The 18,966-nt window shown below is 45.6% G+C and overlaps 1 protein-coding gene across 1 annotated transcript in view; it reads right to left on the bottom strand.

Moving 5' to 3' along the window:
• LOC8028420 (OTU domain-containing protein 3) overlaps positions 1–18,374 on the bottom strand; it is a 38,675-nt gene extending 20,301 nt beyond the window's left edge. The window contains exons 1-6 of the mRNA XM_002399203.4: positions 18,229–18,374; positions 17,278–17,468; positions 8,747–8,895; positions 4,421–4,533; positions 1,791–1,913; positions 610–714 (exon numbers count right to left, since the gene is read on the bottom strand). Coding sequence (XP_002399244.2) covers positions 610–714; positions 1,791–1,913; positions 4,421–4,533; positions 8,747–8,895; positions 17,278–17,435 — 648 coding nt within the window. The 5' untranslated portion in view covers positions 17,436–17,468; positions 18,229–18,374. The remainder of the gene's footprint in view (positions 1–609; positions 715–1,790; positions 1,914–4,420; positions 4,534–8,746; positions 8,896–17,277; positions 17,469–18,228) is intronic.
• Between the last annotated feature and the right edge of the window lie 592 nt (positions 18,375–18,966).

The following is an 18,966-nucleotide window of genomic DNA, read 5'->3' as shown; positions in this document are numbered from 1 at the left end:
TCAACCCTTGACTTTGCGGCTCCACTATAGACCGCCAGAGCTCTACTTCAACCGAGCAGCTGCTTGTGCCACCGAACAACAGCCACTTTAATGCGACAGCGGTAGCCTTCTCAGTCGCTGCGGGTCACGGAAGATTTGTTTCCAAATTTCCACCAGATTTTGTCTAGCATCAAGGTTCACTAACCAGGACATCAAGGACTCCAGAATTTTGTCAGATATCCAGCATCTGGCAAAGGAATTCACCATCTGGTGACACTTATGAGGCACCAGCCACAAGGGAGCACAGCTGCAGTAGTGACACTACTGCAACGGTTACCGATTCATTGAGATGTACCAACTCATGGAAATCTGCTCATTTCAGCGGGACGTGTCACACGACGCCAATAATGTCACGTCCATGTCCACTCTCATGTCCATTTTTCTCTATGTAACCTACCCTGTACCTTATTCTACATTAAAACTGTCCTCTACAAGGACACTAGTTTGTAACATGTTGAGGACAAGGGATGGACGAGCAAAACAAAACAGAGGTTCTTAATGTGGTAAAATAGCTTCTATGTTCCAGCATTCTTGGCCTTTCGGCAAGGTATGCCCCGCAAATAGGCCTACCTGGACTCCAGTCTCAAGCATGACTTGCTCTTCTAGTTGCGCTGCCGTCTGTTCGCTGGGGACATCCTTTCTGCTCGGGTCTTGCTGTTTCTCGGCCCTCGGTGCCTTTTGTCCAAAGAAGCATCGAAGAATGAATTGGTTTACTGGGGCACACAGTCAGGCAGGTCCAGTCTTTCCAAAGTGCGGGAAAAACTGGAACAGAGCACTCGGACATCGTGCAACTCAGTGAGCAGAAGAAAAGACGCAGCGAGAGAGAGAAAGGTTGTATGCCGCCGGAAGAGTGAGAATCGCGCCGGCATTGAACTGCCTCAGGCTTGGCATGGACGACAAGAGCCAAGCTTGTCACCTGGGGGACCAGGGCATGCAAAAAGAACTTGAGATGTTGCTGTTGCCTGTTGCTTAAGACCTTGGGCCACAAAAAAGGAGGAAAAGAAGTTAATGTACGCTTCTAGAGCATGCCTGACACGGCGTGCAGGTACAGGACATGCAGAGCTGGACAGCCGCAAACAGAAGCCAAGCCAGGGAAAGAAGGACACAGAGAATGGTACTATGATGCACTAGATGATGCATGTTAATGAAATCAAAACGATGCTTCTTCACCTTGGGCACTGCACTGTGATGGTCTTAGTGTAGGCGTGACTGCCTAAGAAGCGGCTTTCACTTTCGGAACAAAGTCGCGGGATGACTGAGGAGGCACGTCTACCGTTACTCTGGTTAGTCCGCCCGTTCGAGTGCGTCCTGGCTATGCGAAAAGCAAAAACTCGGGGAACTGAACAGTGAGGCATACTGGAGGCTGCAGGGATGGTTGGGATGGCAAACTGGGGAAGGGTGAGCATGATACCTTCCAGCGTCACGAGCAAAAACAAAAGGATCACGCCCAAGGACACAAAACACGAGGATTATGGTTTCATAACTCTCTTCACAGTGAGCTCCTGCATCTGTTTATTGAAAGCACATCCTTCGTACAGCTCACGGGCCGGGCACGTTCGTATTCCTATTTATCCGTGTATAATATATTATGACTATGTACAAAAAATACACGAACGTCGCCGTCGGCTCTCACAGTCGTCATGCGTCGCATGCGGGCATTGAAAGCAATGGGTGAACCTACAATTGCCAAACCTAGGAGGAAGACACTCATACACACAACATACGAGCATTCAAACTTCGTGTTGGCTTACAGCTAATCGGATGCATGCGGGACTTTGAGTATTATCGCCGATCTTCCGGACGCTGTTGTAGTGGTCTCCATTGTGGTACGACAGATGAAGCTCAACTGCATTCGGCTTGTCGGTTCCTTTCACCTGTGCATGTCACAACGACAAAAGGAAGACTTTAACTGCGAATTAGGCTCATTTGCATTAAGTTTCGGCGTTCAAGGGCAGCTCCGGTCAATATTTTTAAAGTTGACATTACGACTGCTCCCAACGCAGTCAGTGTACCTGAATTACGAGGCATATTTTTTCTCGATATCGTGACTAGTTTTGCGAATATCATGGCCCAAAGTTTGGTTTCGGGCGCCTACGGCAAAACCGAAACTATCTGGGAAGGGATGACAACACTGATCAGCTCAGCGACGTCACGTCAGTTCTACGGTATGTGGTATGACATGCAGCTGACCTCGCCAAGCTATCAATTCCAAGTGAGGGAAGCTGCTCGTCGTTTAGTCCTATGCGTTGCACGAAAGTAGTGCATGTAGGAAAAATCAGTTTGTATGACATTCCGTAGAAAGCCCATTATCCGCTTAGAAGACGCTTCTTTCTGGGCCTTAGCTAGCATTTGGTGCTTTCACGCTCTGGCGCAGTGCAGAATAGCACTTGATTGCACACAGGGCCGTACCCAGAAAAAAATTTCGGGGGGGGTTTTCGGGGACAACGGCGGCCATTTTGAAAGTGTCTATTGTCTTATTTTCGCCTATGAATCATGTGCATCGGTGGCATATAATGGAGAGTTACAGCAAACCGGAGAACCGGTCCCGGTTTGGTACCCGGTAGCCGAACGGCGCCACTGCGTGTGCGCAGAGGTGGAGATTACAATCGGCTGGCTGCCAGTGCACCGACCAGGGCCGTACCCAGAAAAAAATTTCGGGGGGGGTCAGAACCCCCTAATCCCCCCCCTGGTTACGGCCCTGATTGCACACCTTACACGCAGGAGCACTAATATACAAAAAAGGACGCACTGAAGGCTCATGGAAACAGCTAAAACAAAGCAAAAAACATTAAATTGCGGGAAGCTGCTTAAGTTACTACTTTAATCAACGAAGGAAAGGCACACGGGAGAACCAAAGCACCGACGGTACATCATAGCTAGGATTCCGTGTTTTCGGAGTTGATTTTTTGTGAAATTGGAAGGGTGTTCTTTGGAGTTTATTTTTTGCTGGGAATTCGGGGTCCTTTAGAGTTTGTTTTTGTTAGATTCCCAATTATCCAAATTTCGAAGTTTAATTTTACTTTCTCCTTACTTTTTGAAATAAAAATAAATAATATCTGAACAAAAACCAACACTAAATTCCCAAAAAATTACCGATAGCTAATTTCTGCTGCTGGATTTGGCATTGGTGCCCTTGCGATTGGCAATACTAATTGCCCCACAACAAATCTTGAAAACCATGTTACTTCAATATACGTCGATACTTTAAAATAGCCAAACTCCTGGACGCCTAAAACCTTCAGCTGCTCTTTTTGTTCTATATCTATAGGTTAACACGTTTCACTTTTATGAAAACATATTACACCTACTCCCTCTAAATGGTATAATTCAAACTGGAAACCAGAACACTGACTTTTGTTGTAGTTTAAAAGTACATTGGCCCACTGTACTGAACGAACCTTGACGAGATAAATGGGAAACTCCCTCTTGTCAATTGTCCAAAATTAAAAAAAAAAAAATTAAAACAATTTCTTTTTAGGATTATTAAACTTGTGTTTTGAAAAACTTTATTTGTAATATACAGTCATTTTTTACTTTTTATTTGGCATTGTGACAATGAAATTTAGAGTTCTTATGGATATATCAGAATTGTCAAAGATTTTACCTTCGAGCGTTTCTTGGAGTTTATTCCGAAAACACGGAACCCTAGTTGTAAGCCAATGTTGCTTGACTAACAGCTAACCTGCTGGAGAGCAGTTGGCCGTGTCTTTAATAGCGAATTTAGGGAGTACACAACTTCACTCTAACTTAATATTTTGGCTGTCATCATACTTTGTGCCGCCAAAGCAATACCAGTAATTTAGATTGGTATGATTTTTGAGCAGAGTTGCCCTTTAAGAATCATCTTGTCAAAGCCTCTGGGTTGGCCAGTTTACAACGAAGCTTTAAATTGTGGCCTCGAATGTTTGTGTTAGCCCAACTGCAAAGCTTATATATTAGAACACAACGGGATTTGAGGTATGCTTAAAATGTTTGACTGTGAAAATTTTATCGTATCTCCGAAGATCAGACCATCAGACAAGTATTTTCCACGTCTTTTTGCGATAGTCTAATTAAGGTAATTTGCAGCAGCCCCAAACCATTGGTAAAGACGTACGGTAAAGATGCAGTGAATTCTTATCACTCAGGGGCAAATCCAAGGGGGGGGCGGCGACGGGGGCGACCGCCCCCCCTCCCCCCTTCTCGGAGGGCAATTTGACATGGGTGGACCCCCCAGTGCACAAGAAAGAATGGGAGAATAGTATCATTACAAATTTCTCCCCCCCCCCACCAAAACGGAGTTCTAAATCCGCCCCTGCCATCACTCGATTTAACAAGATTACAATTTACACAAAGTGAATGATTGTGGTTAAGACACTAAGAGCATCTTAAGAGGACTCACCTGCCATAGAGGAGTATTTAGTTGATGAATAACTATAACAAGTTCGTGGAGCCTGGCAAAGGCAACGATTGCGTCGTTGCCTGCATATGTACCAGGCTGGCCAAGGTTATATACTGAAATGAATAGGACAAATGACTGTCAGCTAGGAAACATTGAAGGTCTTGCAACCCATCTAATAAAACAGCAGGCACAAAGACACATTATGCAAGCCAGAGCCCTTTATACTGGGAGAGTATGGCACACTTTCGAAGATTCCGACAATCCAGAACCACAGCTGGAAGTTAGGCAACGAGAAGGCAGCACCTTGCCTCCACCATTTTGAATTATCGAATTTCGAACCCACCCTGGATTAGGCATGCAAAGTATGCTGTGACCCACCATTGTAATAAAGGTGTTTATCATTTAAGTAAGTGCTTTTGGCACTGCACATGTAGTAAAAGCTCAGCCTTGCTTATCTGCTACAATCTCCTAAAAAATCGGCAGATTAATTTTTGTTTGAGAAAGCCTAATTTTGTTTAAATCCAAAAGAAATAAAGCTTATTTGTAAGTTATGTTTTTGGTGATCAATGAAAGATGGCCAGTGCTTAAATATAGCGACCAACTGCAGGCATAGAAAAATGTCCGAGTCGAAGAAATTGTGTTTATAAAACTACTACTAACCGCGCATTTGGACTAGCGCACGTAAGTGGAGTGGCCAAAAGCAAAATCCTCCATTTTTGTGTTATCGTAAAGTCTGCTTGTTTTAGCAGGCGACAGGCTCCATCCATCGACCAAACTTTCCCAGCGTATAGGGCTGTGATGCAAGTATTAACTGTTTTTAAATGTACATTTTCTTGTATGTTGTCAGAAAGTTTATCTTCCATAAAGAACATTAAATAAATAATAAATAAAATAAACAACCCTATGATAAGTCATTTGCTGGATCACTTTCTTCAGGCCCTTAAAGGGATGATGAACCAAAATCTTGATTCAACAAAATATGGCGGCAAAAGCGTGCAACAGGGTGCTACAAACACCAAAACATTACTCATACAGCGATATCTCGAACGCATGACCGTATTTTTCAAAAAAGAAGGAGGCGCATTTGACAGATATGTTTACGTCTTGTTTCTCCAAGAAGGAGAGGGAACGGCCTCGCGTCTTCTCCGCCTCGCTGCCTTGAGAAAGCAAAGCGAAGAAAGGAGGAAACGAGATATCTTCACTTCACGCGCCTCGCTCCGTCACCCTCGTTTAATCTCAGCCTCTTTTTCCCAAAATATGGCCGCCCATTCGAGATATTGCCTTACGAGTAGTGTTGTAGGGATTGTAGCGTCCCGCCTATATCTCCTACATTGTTTTTTTGAAATCCAAATTTCGGTTCACCATCCCTTTAAATGAGCCATGCTACAAAAGTTCCTATGCCTATACATACTTCTAGGAAATGTATAAGCAGCATTTCTGTGGAAGAGGATACCAAAGACAAAGGCAAGACAGTTCACTTTTAAAGGGCCCCTGATAAGAAAAAAAAATGATTTTTTTTTTTAAACAGTCTGGTTGGGACACGCATGTCAAAAAATTAATTTCACACAAAAGAAAATTTTTTTTACAGCAATATTGACGGTGCGAGACGCAATTTAGTTGGTAGTCACCTCCTTTCCACTTGTTTTCTCTCTTGGCATTTCGGGCGCGTGGAGGAGAGGTGGATCAGCTTCACCTTCACGCTGAGGTGGCAAGAGCGAAAGTCCCATCTTGTTGAGGTCGAAAAAGCGAATGACCATTCCGTGACGTCATAGGATTTGCACGCAGAATTTCAAATAAATCTCTCGCCGTCAATATTAAAAAAAATATTCTTTTTTTACTCACGTGTCAACCAGACCCTTTAAAAAAAACATTTTTCTTTTTAGGGGCCCTTAACATAAAAGGCTGAGACCAAGTTTTTCTGAACACTTACTGTGTATCACACATCCATATTTCCTAGAAGTTTACTGCACCACACATCCATGTTGATATCATTGTCTCTTATTATGTGGTCTTACAATTACAAGTTTATTGAGTCTTCAGTAACAAAAAGCTCATGAAAAAGAAACTGTGGTATGCCACGACTTCAAAGAGCCCGAGGCATGCCTACAGTTTAGTGAGAATTGCACTTAAATGGAATACAGGATGCATTTCGTATGCCAACTAAATTCATTTGTGGTGGCACCTGGGATATCACGTCCTTAGACCAGAAGCTCAATAGGCCTACTGGCACCATAAGAGAGGTACAGACTTAGCAAACATATTCACATGACAAAGGTTTTCCCCAAAAACAGACTGGACTATACAGAGGTTACAAAGGACTGATCCCTGTATAAATGATGGGGGTCAAGAAAAATTGCCCTGCTAGGCCTACTACCATTTTTACCACAGATGACCTCAGTAGAAGAAGACATCGAAGAACATACGTCTTGTAGGTGCTTTATTTTTAGAAACAAGTATAGAAAACTAGTACATTCTGGAGGCTGGTTGTGCCCCCCCCCCCTGTGTGAACTAAACCCACAGCTCCTTCTCTTCACTGCACGTATACAGTCAGAATAAACATTCTCGCACATCTGCACCTAAGGTTTTATAACATGAGAATGCCTCCATCGTAAACTCGTATAAAAAGACACAACTATAGCAAAAACCAATCCGTACAATTTATAGTAAGGGAGACATACGAGATATCAGCCACAGCAGTGATTTCAATAGTTGAGCAGCGATGTGGCGCTACCCTCAAGACGGCAGAAATGCTCATGCCGTCGTGTTTGTTTATCTCGACTCCAGTGGTCCTTTCTTAGCATTTGCGTCCTCGAATATCGCCCGGATTTCTTATTTTGCACACTCCACGATTTTCCTCAAGTTCAGCGTACTACTGGTGCATACAGTTTTTGAAGATGTGTCTGAAAGATGCAAATTTCCGCACGCGTTTACCGTCCGAGAAAAGTGATTAGTGGTAGAATTTCTGAACGCTCGCAATGTCTATGTGATCACGAAATCATATCTCTATGTCGTTATATTGTGGCTAAAATTGTAGCGTCTTCCGTAATCGTAGAAAAAGCGCATGGCGAGATTTGTACTATCGGTTGAAGTCGTGATCGTCTAAGATTGCGTACAGCGTATGTTTCTTTTCTTTTTTCATCCACTCAATCCCACGAGCCCTATCCTGTAAAAATGAAAACAAATTAAGCTGGAAGCTATTGAAAACTGTCTGTCCCTTTTCTGTTACACTGGCGAGTGGCAGCACGTCCCTTTCTTTTTAGAGGCACTGCGAAAACAGCCGACGGCGACGGAGAGGCGGCTGCCGTGCTGACGACCGACATGTTGGCCAGAGTTTCTGCTCTCGTTGCAATGGTAGCAAGAGTGTATGCGTGGTGCAGAGCGGCTGGATATAACAAATGCACTCGTAGCTATGGTGCTCGCTGCAGATGTCTGGACCGGTCTTTAAAGGGGTACTCCACTGGTTTTTTCATTGTCTCCGATTTGCTTGAAATTTTGCTAAACTAACCAACAAACATCGTGAAAATAGTATCCCAAATATTAGGTCAAAATATTGTTTTTTTGCAAAGTTATTGAATTTACAGTTTTGGTCCTCACCGTGTTTTTCAAGCTCGAAGTCTCTACTGGCAACAATGAAAAAGTGACGTCAGTGGAAGGCAGGAATTCCCTCTTTGGGTTGTAGATTTTGTTTTAAACTGATTCGAAGCAGTTTCATGGTGTCAAATGAATGCTTGGGAAGCTCGCAGCAGTACCCGCGCTCTAGCACGGGACAAATGATTGGCATATTCTATTTTTTGGCTGCTTGCTCGACTGGCAAGCCTGCCTGCCACTGACGTCACGGCACTGAAAAGGGCAGGTATATTTGAATGTTGGTTTTGGCATCATTTTCATTTGCCGATTTCACGATACCTATTATGAATTTCACGATTCTAAATAGCATACCGGAGAGAGTAAAGGCCAGGGAGTCAGAAAATATAGTTAGTTGAGGTAGCTCAAAAATCGGTGGAGTACCCCTTTAAGCTGACGGTGCAGTGGAACCTACTTACTCGCCGGAACAATCGACCGCCTCCCTTTGATGATCTCACCCCCACTCTCCGCACGCGAGCACGGCCGGGAGTGCGATCGCGCGACGAAAAACTGGTCCAACATGCACTCGGCCTCCACCGCGCTGTCGGCTCAGAGGCGAATAGAGCATACAACAAACCTGCGCAATCATTCCCGGTTCTCTACGTCAAGCTGCATCACCAAATCGCGAGCGAGTGCCAGTGTAACGTCGTACTGTCAAGCAAAGTTTGCCGAAGGGACGAACGCGGCTTCCCGGACACTCACGGTGCTGGTCGAAGGGAACGTCGTCCTCCACGAAAGGCTCGAAGTCGTTCCTGTGCTCCTTCATGTACTGCACCGTCTCGTACCGATACTTGAGGTGGTTCCTCGTGTGACCTTCCAGCTGGTCGTTGAGGGCACGAAATAGGCAGTTCCTGAAGCAGAACAACATGTCTGCTCCGTGAGGACGTCCCTAAACACTCGCCACAGGGCAAACAACAAAAGTTTGCCTGCTCTCATTCTCGTGGCCAAGAACATGGTGTGCTCAATGGCACTGCGGAGAGACCGACCACTCAAATGACAATCCAGACCAAAATGACTTTTTTTAAATAAACAGCAAATTGATTAAGGTTTGCTGATGATGATGAGAAAGTGCATGTTGCCAACGCGGCACCAAGAATGCAGTAGGTATGTAACTGTCGCTTACCAGAATAGCCTGAAGGATAGCCCCATTTTCTTCAGACGGAAAATAGGGTGGAAAAGGGAAACATTCTTCGACTAAAAAAACAGAAATGTGAAAAGCTGCTCGACTTATAGATGCTCAGAAAGCCACGAATATCAGCCCCGAGCCAGATTGATTGGAGTGCCTCGATTGCTCAATTGTGACGTAGGATCTGGGATCGTGTGACAGTGCCAAATATTTTCTCTGCTTTGCTCCACTTTGGTTTGGTGATTTAACGTGTAGGTCTAGAGGCTGTTCATTCAGGACACTTTGTTGTTGCTATTACAAAAAAAAAAGTATGCAGGACAAAACCTAAAACAATTTAGAATTCACAAATCGAAATTAATGCATGTTTTGCGTAGGTGACGTAGCTTCAGAGGGCATTTTAGGCCCTTTTAACGAACAACGTGGCTACCAACGTCCAAACACAGTATGGATTACCTTTGTCTCATGTGGTACATACTTTATTTTTCGAGTATGCCCTTTTATTTCGAGGTGACTGCTGTAAAAACACCAACACAGATTGAGCTAGCGCATGTCTCGGTAGGTACGGTAGTTACGCGATGCCGCTTTAATGTTTTCCCTGTCGAATGTCACGTCAGCATCGAGCGCAAAAAGGTACCGCTAAAGGTGACGGTGGCGACAACACGCTTCCGTGCATTTTGACACTCGAATAGCTTTTACGAACCACGGCAGTCTCAGAGCCGCGAAAGCAAACGAAAACTGGCAATCAGAATGACGCGTGCTCGACCTTCGTTGCGATTAATTTCTATTTGTTCTTGCTGTTTTCAATGAATTGTAAAAAAAGGGAACTCGACCCGGGAACCGTACCGTCCCAGGAGCTACCTGTACGGTCACTTGACAAGCCTCCGAAGTCAACGACCAGGACCGGCTGTGTCATGGTCAGTACGATAACACGGTTCCGTTCCGCAGGCCGTGCCTCCACTGCTGCCGCATTCCTCGAGTTCAAATTTGATGAGTAGTATGACAAAAAGATTAGGCTAAAAGAAACCGCAAAAACTAATTTAAAATAGCGAATTAAACGTGATTTAAGAACAGAGCTGCTCAACCTACATGGAACAACAGAAGTGCAAAAACAGTCGCACGATCCCAGATCCTACGTCGTGGTGAGGAGGACATCAGGTGGTGCCACTCCATCTTCTCAGGGCTAATGTCGGCTGATGTGGACCATGTGATCAGTATGATGTTATTTTAAAGCCATAGAAAGAACTTTGTTCATTCACTTATCTACCAGATACTACTCGAAGGAGCACTTTTTTCTAGGGGTGGGACACCCTTTAGTATTCTTTCAATAACTAAAAATTAAACAGAAACGGGGCAAGACCATTTTTCGGGAAAGTATAATAGAATTTTGCCTACCATGACTCACGCAGTCATGATACTTATAGAAGGGTCCCTTCACAGTCACAATAGGCAGACAAGAATCACGTGTTTTGCTTGCACATTTGCTAACAACCGAGGGTATGTCAAGTTAACACAATTTCAGTGGTGACGTCTCGCAGCAAATAAAATGAAGACAAAACAACACTGAAACGCTTTTTTAGACACGGCTTTGAGATGCCTTGACAGCACCATTGTTCGGCCTTGAAGCAGCTCCCAACGACTTTAAAGTGCTGCCTTTTCAGTACCACTTAAACTCAAAATTGAAACATGCATCTTATTTTTCCTTTTTTCTTTTTCCTGCAGTGTTGTGGATTGCTACTAAACTCGAGCAAGGCTGAGGCAATTTTCTGTGCTTTATTCAGTCAAGCATTACTTTTTCACTAAATGTATGGTCACATAGTGCCAGCAGCGGTTGCCTCGTAATTTACACTCTGTTTGCAGAGAATTTGTCAGTCTATAACAGATGATAATGGATGTTTTATCATCTATAACAGATGATAAAACACTTCTTGCATCAGAAAGTATGTTGACCTGTGCTGGACCTAGCAGCCTTGAGGTCCGTCCCTCCATTGTACTCCGACAAGAATTCCTTTATGGCACGACATGCCCTGCTGGACGTGCTACGAATTGGTCTCCTCCTGCATCTGCTACCTTAAATCACTGCTTGTTTGACATATCGCGTGGCCGGTTATCCGCCTGTTTTCTTATGTTCTCAATAAAAATAAAAGGCAGGACCTCTTAGATAAAGAGCCACATATATTATTGGCCACAATACTGGGCAAATATGCAAAGTGGATCTTGTACGCTAGAACCTGCCACTTCACGAACAGCACAGCAGTAATACCAGAGTTGGTTTGATTTTATTTATATTTTGTGTCTCTATAAATGTGAGCAAAGCAGACAACAGAGGTGTTGCTTTGAACCAGGGCTGGGCAGTATCACAATACAAATATATTGTGACAGAACATTAGAGACACTTTCGAGTATCAGTATCTTTGTATCGAGATACATTTGAAAAATGTATTTGTGTATCAATGGTGAAATACATTTGCCATGCATTGATCGCATTGCAATACTCTGTCAGGATTAGCTATCTCGTTACACTTTTTGAAGAAGATTAACTGCCGAGGTTTTACGATAAACTGAAAACCACCTTTTCGGTGAACCTGCCCCACAACCTCCTCTACAGGCAGCTACAATGTGGAAACAAAGATGAAACAAAAAAAAGTGGTGGCAAGGAAGGTGAAACCACCAATCACAGACAGAAGAGAACTTGCGAGAGCTTCCTTTCCTCGTATATTACCAGGTTTCGTGTAGACTGGGGGGCCTCAGTGGAGACAGGCTGTCGTTCACTCTCCCTGCCCTGGGTGACTCACAAGTTACCTACTTCACAGCACACCATTAGCACACACACAGCACATAACATGCACACTGCGCTGAACTCGCAACCCTATTTTATATTTCGGTTTTATTTTTTCTATTTTATTAAATCAATGCACAAAATTTTCTGCTATTATCTTCTTGAGGCCAGGTAAACTAACAAAGGCGAAATACAAAATAGACTTATGAGTTCAGTGTTCAGTGTGAGTCAGTATGTAGTTTTTTGTGTGCGCTAACTGCGGTCTTTAAAGGCGCCCTGCAATCGTATTTAGGAGTCTACCTTTTTTGCGGTTTCCACGTCTCTTTGGGTTCGGGCAAGCCAGCAGGCACGGAGAGAGTAACTAAATATCAGTGCGTGATATTTTAACCGGACGACGCGGAAACCTCCTCCACCGACAAGAGCGACCCGCGGTACCGAAAGCGCGCAATATGTGACGTCTTTGATTCTGGGCTTACTACTGGTCGGAGCCGCCAAAAGCTTCTTTTTAGTCGAAATACAAAATATAAATGGTGCAAACCGTTTCAATTATTCATAAAAGTAGTTTTTGTTCAGTATTTTGAATCAGAAAAGAAACAAATACAGTTTATAAAGTACAGAAACAAGAAATGACCCGTCGACATACCCGCCACCAAGCGGTGGAAAAGGTGGCGCATACTAGAAAGGAAGTAGTGAGATCAGGCGCCCACACCGGAAAGGTCCCGGATGTATGCGACGGCGCTGCGCTCGTAGGGACTGGAGGATCCGACCAGCTCCAAGCATTCCGAAGACCTTCGGCGAGCAGCTTTGTCAGGCGGTTTGGCCGTTTCGCGGTATGGCAGCGCGAAGTGGCTCACATTCTGAATTGATCTTTACCCCGTGTTTGCTGCTGTTTGTGGCCAATGAAGTGTCATGCCGAATTAGTGTTTAATCGCGCAGCAAATGCAATGCGGACCGCCCTGGCTGCCCGCTTCATCCAGCCTATCCAGAACATGCTTTAGTGGCGCCCTCTCGAGTCGTCGACACGGAGTGCGGCAGCCGTGAGCGCTCGCTGAGCTCACTAGCCCTCCTCTAGTTCACGGCCACTCAAGCAACCAAGAACGTCATGAAGGAGGTTATAAGAGCGCAGCTCTTAGGCGCCCGTTTCCGGCTTGAGCGGCGTCGCCTTTGGCGTCGCCGTAACCGCGCGGTGCATTATGGGTAAATTTCCCCGCTAAATTTAGCGGAAAAATTTTCCCGCTAAATCTAGCGGAATAATTTCCCCGCTAAATCTAGCGGAAAATTTTCCCCACTAAATCTAGCGGAAAAACTTCCCCGCTAAATCTAGCGGACAAATTTCCCTGCTAAATCTAGCGGAAAAATTTCCCCGCTAAATCTAGCGGAAAATTTTCCCCGCTGAATCTAGCAAAAAAACTTCCCCGCTAAAATCTAGCAGAAAAATTTCCCTGCTAAATCTAACGGAAAAATTTCCCCGCTAAATCTAACGGAAAAATTTCTCTGGGGGGTCACGTGACCGTCCCCGAGGTCACGTGACCCCCCACGTGGACCCCCCTACCCCAAGGTCACGTGACCCCACCAAGGTCGAGCGACCTCGAGGGGTCGCGTGACCTCCCCCCCGAGAACACGTGACCCTCAGTACCCTTTCCTCCTCCTCCTCAAGAGCTGTGCTCTAATTCGGTGTTACTGGGCGTTGAAAACGGCTTTCATTTTTTTTTTGCTTGTTTTTGTCATTTTGATTGGCCTGTAACTTTTAAAATAAAGCGAAATTCTAGAAAAGAAAAGTTTCATTAAGTTACTACGTTCAGCGCGCTCAGGTTCGGTGCAAATTAAAAATTAGTAAAAAAGTCATTGCAGGGCCCCTTTAAAGTCGGTAACACTTTCAACCAACTCGCCCAAGCTGCAGTTTCGACTCACAAGTACTTAAAGGGCAACTCCGCTTCATTTTTGATATTTAGAAAACTATGTGGTTCTCTTCAATATCATATAGGAAGACCCCATGTCAAATATTAAGATCTATTTCCGTCTATATATTTAATAAACTGGCCAGCAAACCTTCAGGTGAGCCAAGTCGCCGAAATCTGCCAACTCTAGCGTGCGACGTGAGGCGCAATCGTCAGTGCAGTCATTGCGACGGAGTTGGAGTGGCCAACGTTGAGCCACTACGTCAGAGGCATGACTACGTCATTCTCACGTTTTGTTTGTTTTTACTTCTCGGAGCGAAATTGAACGATGACGTCATGAGTTTCTCTTCCCGGTGTTGGCTGAACGGCGTCCACGTGATCACCGTAACGCGGATGCGCTAGTTTGCGCTGCCCTGTGCGCTTATCGGTCTGTTTCTCCGCTCCCCTTCTCCTCTTTCGTCTTCTCCCCTTCCCCCTCACCCCCGGGCCATCACCGTCCACGCCATGCGAAGCGACCTGCCCGCGTCGCCTGTCCTGTCCCTCGCTCCCTCCCGAACGTCACAAGACCACGTGGTTCGACGTGACGTGGCCATGACTCTGACGACCCGAGACCAATGTTGCCTGACGCAACCGAAGTTTCGGTTTCGGTATCAGCTGATGTTTAAATTAGGATTACACAAATAATATTCCACATTTCGCGAATCCGAAGACGTACAGCTGTTTAGTAGTGCTTTATGAAATGGAATCACATGTAAGCCTAAATTTTTCGGAATTGAGCGGAGTTGCCCTTTAATGACAACTTGGAGATGCACCCTCACGGCAAAGCAGGATTAATTTTGGCCAGATGCATTTTGTCGAGCGTGGCAGGCAGTTGCTGGCTTCCTATGTGGGTCGCTGGGGGCGATAATAACTTTTTAGCGGCATTTGGGGTTGTAGTTATGAATAGACAAAGAGACCGAGGCGAGGGGAGTGGCTTACAGTGACACAAAGAAAGGAGCACAAGCCCTATCAATTGCATTTGCCACAAACTGCACCCTTCTCACCTTCCACCAATTAGGAAAAATTTGTTTCTGTGTGTATCCGCATCTGTATTCCGGAATACACTTTGTCGTTTTTGCAGAACAATTTCAGGGATATCCCATTACAAAGAAAACAAATGTATCTGAGTATCTGTACTTTGGCCTTAAAATACATGCATCTCAGTATTTGTATTTCGAAATACTTTATGGAGCATCTCTGCCCAGCCCCGCTTTAAACTTTGCTTGCACTTCACAACCGCACGTGTGCACAGAAGGCCCACTCGGAGCATTGCACTCGCTCTTGTAGCTTCTTGCTCGCACTTAAAGGCCGACGACGAGACTCGAAATTCTGCAAGGCAGAAGATCCTCCTCACCATGGGGGAGGAGGAAACAGGAAACGGCGGACAGGGAGGAGGTGGAGAGAAAGAAGGGGGGAGAAAAGTGTAAAGTGCGAACTGCTCGTCGGTCTTTAAGGTGGGACAGGGTATAGACCGACACACTGTTTACAAACAAGCCTGCGTTTGTCCACACCAGGTGCGGGCACTGCGCGTGCGCAGAAACCAGATTCGCGTGAAGTGAAGCGTCTGCGCATGCGCAGTGCCGTCAACAGCGCCACCGCAGCTGCGTGACGTCAGAGCCGCGTGTTGGTCTATAGGTGGCAAGACGTCCTAGTAAACTCGCAGCAATGCGGATTGCAAGTCGTCTGCTTCTTGCGCAGGAGTCGCAGTGACGTCAGAATGACGCCAAGCTCCGATTGGCTTTGATTGAAAGGATAGAGGGTAGACCTCAATGCTAGATGTCTTAAGGTCTACCACTATTTCTTTCAATCAGCCAATAAGAGCTTGGCGTTCTGACATCATCGCACCCCTCTGTAAGAATGTAAGAAGCAGACGAACTTGCGCTCCGCATAGAAATACACAGGCATCATTTTCACTTAAGGGGGTCATCCTCAGGTCCCCACCACCTCCATTAAATCTGACCAATGAAGATAGTTAATTGCATTGAGATTTCAAATGTCACTATTATTGCTTTTTTTTAGGCATGTTGCAGATTATGGTTCTGACAAGATAAAATAGTTCGCCGTAGGAGACGTAATGCAGTAATTATTGTTTGAAAACGCCGCCTGACGGCACCATCTGGTTTCTGCTCCAAGGCACAGAAAGAGGTGCACGTACCAAACTTTGATTAGAGTTTTAATAGGGAAATGAGCCACCCATGTGTAATTTTGGGTTTTTTAGGATGCTTAGAGCCCATAGATTGGAGTTTACTACGGTTGATCGAATGCCATTTCATCGAAGCACGTTTTAGAGAATGGGTATGTTTTACCGAAGCACGGTTTAGAGAAAGCAGAGCCTCAGTTTAGAGAAACGCCGTCAATCGAAAAGGGGACGCTTTTTAAAAAAAGGCTTTCCTACTTTTCGCGTGTATCACTGGTGCGCGTGTTAAGCCATGCCCCCGGCTGCGCTCCCGCCGCTTCGCGGCGGCAGTCTGCGGCGGCTCATTGCAAAGATGTTACCATATTTATTCGGATATAAGGTGGTCACGATTATAAGGCGAGGGGGCAGTTCAAGGACCCAAGAAAAAGAAAAAAATCGTCATATTGCTATACTGTGCTTCGAATATGAGGCGGGGTATGACTTTGAGACTACGGATTTTGGAAAAAAAACCTCGCCTTATATTCAAATAAATGCGGTAACTCACCTGATTTACCCGTACACGCCGCTTCACGGCGACCAAATTCGCTAAAAGGAGGCTCATCGCCATTTTCTCTAAACTGGGTTTCCCTATAAAAGCATTCGATAAACCGGGGTTAGTAAAACGGCATTCGCTAAAACGAGCTTCTCTAAACCGCATGCCTCCGCATAGATTAAGTTATCACCATAAACAGACAACCTCAAAATCCACTTCAAGTGTGTGATCTCTTTTTATTCAATTTTAATGGAGAAGTTAATTCAGTTTCTACAGGAGACAGGTGAACCCTCATCAATCAATCTGTTTTCGTTAAATATTTTGTACAACTTTCCTTTTTTTTTTTTCAGTTATTAGTGACTTTGCGATTGTAACTGAGCAAAAGGTACTCGTCTGTTGTTCGAGTTGTTCATACCTCTATACAAGAAAGTAAACATACTTGTAAAATAGTTACCATCACAATATGCATTGTTTTTCAAAATGTGTGTTGAGCTAAGCTATCCTACATGATGCTAGCATAGGATTAAAAAAAAACTCTGAAAAAGCTTATCAGTAAGCTTACATAGCTGAAAATTGAGCAGCGAGCTTATGTGGTAGCATGGTTGCAAGCTGAACAGTGAGCTTATGTGGTAGCATGGCAGCAAGCTTCAAGGTGCTTTCCAACCGATTAGGTGATCCAAAAGAGACACCGAAATCAGTGGAGGTGATTCGGGGGAGAGACTTACCCGTCTCCCTGTATTTCCCGAAGAGTAAGACCCATCGCCTTCAGCTGATCCTTGAAGCAGGTGAAGTTCTCATCGTCCGAATTGGCCTTGTTCTTCAGCTTGAGGTTGCTCAGCTTTTGAGACTGGTTTGACTTTTCGGACGACTTTCGACGAGCCATTCTCAGTCGCAGTCGTGGCTAACTTCCGTGGCTCTGATGAGAACATGCAAAAGCCGACACGTTCGTGTCAGCCGTGATCGCATCTGCGACCTCCTAAAGGCTCCAAAACTCGCCACGGCGAAGCCGTTCCCCCCGAGCATAATAGCCCCATATAAAATCCTGGGCACATATATCTCTCTAATAGCACGGGCGCTGAGCGTTTTGTGAGACCGGTGCGCACTTAGGTCGAGTGAATGCACCGAACGGGAGCACACGGAACCAACAGACAAAGCAACACGGTGTGGGTCGCAACATGCGCGTTTAGAAAAAGAGCGATCCTTCGAGGATAAGCGATCACTGCAATCTCGATTAGCGTTGACGCCTTGCTGCATTGCTCATAAACGCACGAATGCATTCCGAGCTTCAACTGTTAGAGAACATAAAATACTACCGCATACCTAGGTAGCTGTTCGAGCAGCCCGTCACTCAAATATCAACTAGAGCTCCCCCTTCTCCCGTCTTTTTAATCCCTTCACAATAACAATACGCTGGCCTCTTCAAGCGCACCCTCGGTACGCCGTGGTCATGTAGTCGAGTACGTGAGCAACTTTCGACGTTACCTAAGCTTTATCGTGCGCAGAAAGAGAAAAATGAGACGGAAGCAACGGCAGCAGCGGTGAAAAGACGAGCGACGTAGAGCACGGCAGCATCTCGACCGACGTTACGAATGGAACGATTCTTGGCTCGGGGCTACGGACTTCACGTTTGCGGTTTATTGAAAACGCGGCATCGTTGGACGGATCGGGCTACTCACGAGACGGGAAGGGCTGCGGTATCCAGCGAGTAGCATTGGGCGATTAAGCGGGGATCGGAGTCATCGAAGAACGACATTTCCCAAACAATTTTGCATGGCCCCAAGATTTGCTCTCTATCGAAGAATGGATGCCCGTGGAGTCGCCATCTGTCGGCGGCGGCAGCAAGGAAGCGAACTCCAGGGGACAAGGGCATGGCAAGGGCGCCAGAAATTGAATAGCAAAAACAAAAGGGAGGGAAAAGTATCGAAATTGAGAGGAGGGGGTTGGGAGAAAGATGGGGCACGGGGATGGAGATAAAATGTGTCTTGCGTGGAGGCATCTGAGGGAACGTATTGCAAAGTTGCAGTTGCAACATTGCTGACCGTTCTCTGTCTGTCTGTCTGTCTGCGTGCGTGCGTGCGTGCGTGCGTGCGTGTGTGTGTGTGTGTGTGTGTATCTTTCCTGATTTCATTTATTCGTCTCATACCTACGTGACGTAGGTATGAGGTACGTCGTCCGGGGGGCATTACAGTAAAATTGGGGAAGGGGGGGGAGGGGTTATAAAGCAATACATAAATACTTGGCAGGCCTGAGCCCAGGCACGTAGCCAGGGAGGGGGGGGGGGGGGGGGGGCATGGGGCCCGACCCCCCCCCTACCCCGAAATCTTCCATTTTGCTGGGGCCTCCTCTCTCTCTACTACTACTACCCTACCCCCCCCCCCACCCCCCCCCGAAGCAAAATCCTGGCTACGTGCCTG

Source organism: Ixodes scapularis, unplaced genomic scaffold (assembly GCF_016920785.2).
Source record: "Ixodes scapularis isolate PalLabHiFi unplaced genomic scaffold, ASM1692078v2 PGA_scaffold1__304_contigs__length_218370807, whole genome shotgun sequence".
Classification (NCBI taxonomy): domain Eukaryota; kingdom Metazoa; phylum Arthropoda; class Arachnida; order Ixodida; family Ixodidae; genus Ixodes; species Ixodes scapularis.
This window is presented reverse-complemented; position numbering and strand designations above follow the sequence as displayed.